Source organism: Triticum aestivum, chromosome 1B (assembly GCF_018294505.1).
Source record: "Triticum aestivum cultivar Chinese Spring chromosome 1B, IWGSC CS RefSeq v2.1, whole genome shotgun sequence".
Taxonomy (NCBI): domain Eukaryota; kingdom Viridiplantae; phylum Streptophyta; class Magnoliopsida; order Poales; family Poaceae; genus Triticum; species Triticum aestivum.
Window position 1 is genome coordinate 25,167,486 of NC_057795.1, and position 5,239 is coordinate 25,172,724.

The 5,239-nt window shown below is 46.5% G+C and overlaps 1 protein-coding gene across 1 annotated transcript; it reads right to left on the reverse strand.

The window, feature by feature from the left end:
• Nucleotides 1-837: 837 nt before the first annotated feature.
• On the reverse strand, nt 838-4,965 carry LOC123104730 (putative disease resistance protein RGA3). The gene is made up of 3 exons (XM_044526605.1): nt 4,757-4,965; nt 3,611-3,755; nt 838-3,503 (listed from the first exon to the last, which is right to left on the reverse strand). The coding sequence occupies exons 2-3, from the start codon at nt 3,635-3,637 to the stop codon at nt 1,287-1,289; spliced, it is 2,244 nt and encodes a 747-aa protein (XP_044382540.1). The 5' UTR covers nt 3,638-3,755; nt 4,757-4,965; the 3' UTR covers nt 838-1,286.
• Between the last annotated feature and the right edge of the window lie 274 nt (nt 4,966-5,239).

The following is a 5,239-nucleotide window of genomic DNA, read 5'->3' on the forward strand; positions in this document are numbered from 1 at the left end:
TCCTCACCGTGGTGGATCGCTTCAGCAAGTATTGCCATTTTGTGGCGTTAGCCCACCCATACACGGCAGAGTCAGTGGCACAGGTGTTCTTCGCTGAGGTTGTTCGTCTCCATGGCGTGCCGCAGTCCATGGTCTCTGACCGCGACCCCGTCTTCACCTCCGCTTTTTGGCGAGAGCTCATGCGCCTCACGGGGACAAAGCTGCACATGACGTCAGCATTTCACCCGCAGTCGGATGGTCAAACGGAGGCTGCTAACAAGATCATTGTGATGTATTTACGGTGTCTTACCGGGGATCGTCCCAAGCAGTGGCTCCGGTGGCTTCCCTGGGCTGAGTACATATACAACACCGCCTACCAGACAGCAACCCAAGAGACTCCGTTCAAGCTTGTGTATGGCCGTGACCCTCCCACTATTCGCTCTTACGAGCCCGGCGACACACGGGTGGCTGCAGTGGCCAGGAGCATGGCTGAGCGCGACGAACTTATCGAGGACGTCCGCTATCGTCTACAACAGGCACAGGCGGTCTATAAGTCCTACTACGACAGACGTCATCGGGACATTCGGCATGAGGTGGGCGATTGGGTTTGGCTTCGCCTTCGACAGCGCGCCGCGTCCTCTCTCAACTTGCCAACCAGGGGCAAGCTCAAGCCACGATTCTATGGGCCGTACCGCATTTCAGAAGTGATCAACGACGTGGCATACCGTCTTGAGCTTCCGGCACGCTCGCGCCTCCATGACGTGTTCCACGTGGGCCTCCTCAAGAAGTTCTTCGGCATTCCTCCAACTACACCGCCGGGATTGCCTTCGATCCACAACGGGGCGGCTGTTCCAGAACCAGAGCGCGTGACTCGTGCGCTCCTAGCACGCGGCGTTCGCCAGCTACTCGTCCACTGGAAGGGTGAAGCAGCTTCGTCAGCTACATGGGAGGATCTTGACAGTTTCGTCGAGCGCTACCCCGCTTTTCAGCTCGAGGACGAGCTGCTCGTCGAGGGGGGGAGAGATGTCATGTGGGGCACGTCTTACAGACGTGGGCCGCGCGGCCAGGAGCAGCCGACGGCCGCATCAGGCAAGGCGCAGGCTGGACAGGAGTCCTGATCCGGGCACATTAGTTCCTAGACTAGTTTATTTCGTATAGGTTTCTAGTTTGTTATTAGCCCATGGGGCCTTTATATATCAGATAGTTAGCACCCTTTAGGGATAAGCAATAAAGTTATTTCCTTCTATCTTCCCCTCCCGCATCATAGAGCAGCCAGGCAAAAACCCTAGCGCTCCTATCCACCGCGACTACGAACTACGTAGTCGAGGTCCTGCTGTCTTGGGCACCGAGGCCCTTGACAGGTTTTCCATTATCTTCACTCCCTCAGGACTATGCAGCGGATGGGACCATTTTAGGCAGAGTTTGCCAGAGTGGTCCTTGCTATAACTAAAACACTTTGAATTGATCTTCTCTAAGCTGAGGACATCACTGAAGCCTGGAGGAAACTTTTCAATCACACAACTGCTAGAGTCTATATTTTTCAGATGATGCAGACGACATACTGATAATGGAAATGTGCTGAAAGTAACACTTCCAAGTAAAGAAAGGTAACGCAGATGCTTTGAGTTGCCCATGCTCTCAGGTAGTTGTCGTACTCCAGAAAGTTTAAAACTCAATACACGGATTTTCGGTAGCTCCCTGAACCAACAGTTTATCACAGGCTCAAAATCTTTTGCTTTGCTATACGATTCATCGCATACCAGGGACCTCAAATTTTTCTTGTCGCATATGCTCTTCAATTCAGAACACTGAACATTTCCGTTTGTGAATATTGACAGATGACGGACATTTGAAGGAACTTTGTCCAGGTCACTAGCATGCTTTATAATGAAGCACTCATCCTTCGAGACTAGCTGTGCTGTGTCATGCATCAGATCATGAATTGCATACTTAAGACTCTGTGGTGATGGTTTCTGAAAGAATGAACGATTTGCAAGGGCATCGAAGCACATTGATGATTCTTGGGGCCCCTCCACATATCCTTGTGCAATCCAAATATCAGCTAGAAAATCCTTCCCAAATTTGTGATCCTTGGGAAACATTGCACAGATTGAGAAGCATCTCTTCAGTTTCTGCGGTAGATACATATAGCTCAGTCGAAGGGCTGGCAGAATGTCAGTATCTGTTTGTTTTAATTTCCAGAGTTCACTTTCCTTTATATTTTTCCAATGTGTTGTACTTAGCTCCATTCTCAGCAAGCGACCAATAGTCTTGGCAGCTAATGGGGAACCCTTCAACTTTGGAACAATGTCTTTACCAATGTGCTCCAATTCCAGTGACTCCTGGTTGTTGCAAGAACTCGTGGATCCAAATGCACAGGATTTGAAGAAATCCCAGAATACCTTTGGTTCTAAGCCATTTAACTCAAAATTATTCATAGGGCCAACTAGCTCAGCAACCTCGGGGAATCTAGTGGTGACCAAAATCCTACTTCCTTCAGCGCCATTTTCCAAACATGCACACAAGCTCTTCCACCCTGCTGCGTCATCCTTCAAGATATCATCCCACATGTCATCAAGGACAAGCAAGAACTTTTTGGACTTGACACGACCTTCTAGTTTACCCATAAGAACATTCAGATTATTAGATGACGCGTCTCCTCCGAGGCCCTCTATAATCGCTTTCGTTAACCCTTTTGTGTCAAAGTCATCTGAAACACATGTCCAAATTATGGGGCCAAAGTGTTTCTTCACATTTGTATTCTTGCAGATTTGTTGGGCCATCGTTGTCTTCCCGACACCTCCCATGCCAACAATGGATAACACATGCAACTCTGTCATTCTTGCTTTGCTTTCAGTTCTTCCTCTCTTCAGTCCACGAACTCCTAGTTTTCCCAACAACTCCTTCATTTCTTTTTCACGACCAACCATTTTTTCCACACAATTAAAGTAGGTAGTTGTTTCTGGCCTAACTGATTTATCAAACTTCCGTGGTGCTTGGTGCAAGCCCATATCCATGGCCTGCTTATGGACATGATCTAGTTTTTCTTGAATTATGTTGACTTGTCTTTTGTAATCACTGGATCTGTCGAAGAATTCCAGAAAGGTGTCATTATAATGACCTGGCTTCAAATTCTTGCTGCATTCAACCTTCAACTTGAGTACATCATAATCAAACTCATCAAGCAGGTCCTCTGCATCGAACACTGCACCTTTGATATTTGGGAGGAGATCAACCACTTGTTCCTTATGGCTTAGAAACTCAACCCGATCAATGAGGTCAAGCATCTTGGGCATTGTTGTCTTCAGCTTCCAAAGATCAACCTCTAGCCGATCAATTTTCTCTTTATCATGTGGTTGTGCAACTGTCTTGTCATTGTCTGGCGACTCTGAGGTGCTCTGTCGATAATGAATGGCGGTTATAACTGATGCCGTCCAGCTGAAGAATTCTTTATATGTGTTGAAGTTGGAAAGCACCCCAGCACCATCATTGAATAATCCCCAAGCCATGGCTATAACTGAGGACTGTTAAAATCATATAAACGAATTAAGCTTAGTTCAAAGAGTACGGTATTGAAAACAGGCAATCATCTTGAATGGTGTGGGAGAGACGTGGCCTGAAGTGTAGTTACCTTGTTTATTGGCTGATTTGATGCCATGTTGGTGGAGAGATGATTCTTGTTCAAAGTGTTTGGTCAGTAACAAGATATCCTCTGGGCAAACAAAGGCAATGATGCTACAGGCACTGCTGATCTCACATTGCCTTCTGCTGTAGTTCTGCAATTATGTTGTTGTTAATGAGAAGCTTATAATGTCTGAAGTAGTAAGCACACATGTAAACTATATAGTTGAATTTTGTTTCGGTGTTCATTATAGAAAAGTGTAAGAACAAAAAAGGCTACTCTAACATACGCAATGCAACTATATTGTATACTTATTGAAGGGAAGTATTCGTCTTTGCCACTAATCCCATTTCCTTATTTCCCCTTCTCACTTTGTTAGGCCCATACGATAGAGAGACAGTAATGACCAAAAACAGGATATGCAGTTATGCATGCAAAACTCGGTGGCAAAAAAGCCTGTTAGTACACCTTAAACAAAATGCAGAGAAGCACCTATTTTCTTCACGATTACGTTCCGTGTGATTTTAAAGGAGTATCATGCCTACGTAGTGTGGATTATTAGAGGCCACAACTCACGACAATGTAAGCCAAATCAATTTGAAGTTTCCATATTTTTTTCAAAACTATGACGTTTTTTCTAGCAAATTCGGGAACTATATGACCTAATGCATAATTTTGAGAAGTATGACCCCGTCGACCTCTGTTAGGCCGAAGACAGGGTTTTCGGTCCGCAGTTGGCCGAAGATGACTCTTCGGTCATGCATTGGCCGAAGTTTCCTATTCAACATCGCAACTCGGTGGTCTTCCAGGGGCTGCCGCCATCAATCCCCAGGCTGTTGAAGCGGTGCAGGGATGACGCCGTGCTGTGGAGAGTGCGGCTACTTGATGCTCTCAAAACAGCGGCTGAAGCAGTGCAGGGGCTGCCCCCTCTCTCTGTGATCCCTCCCCTCGATGTAAATGCTGCTTATCTGGGCGTTTGGTCCCCTTTCCCTTTTAATGACAAAATTCAGGTGGGGAAAACTAACCCCCCACACACCGGTGAAAATTCAAAAAAAAAAAATCCTTGGCAAAGGCATCCAATATTCCTTGCCTGGTTCGTCTGTATGTATGTGTGTGTGCGCGCTAGAAATTCATCAGTAGCAGCAGAAGACATACCTCTGTCCAGTCTCCTCGGCGCCGGCAACGAGACAACCTCGATCGGCTTCTCCCCTGTACGGCGGCGCCGTGTTTGGTGGCCCAAAGGAGCTCCGCCAGGAGGGTGAAGCTCTGTGTGGCCTCTATATCTCCTTCAGGATTGGGGATGTGTGGATCGGGGAAGGAGACGACCACGACCTGCCGGCGCTTTCGAGGAAAGGCCCGCGAAGTTAACCCGCTGCGGTTTAGGCGTAGACGCACGCGCCTAGCTGAAAAAACAATAGGGCGCGCGGGCCTAATGTTTGTACCATTTAATAAATTGTTCATGATATTTAAAAAATGCCCTTGGTTAAATGTATGTTTCATGACAATTCGGAAAATGTTCATGAAATGTAAAATTTTATTCGTATAATTCTAGAGAAATGTTCACAGCATATAAGAAATGTAGGTGATATTTAGAAACATTTTCTAACACGTACGAAATGTTTGTACATTTTTAAAACT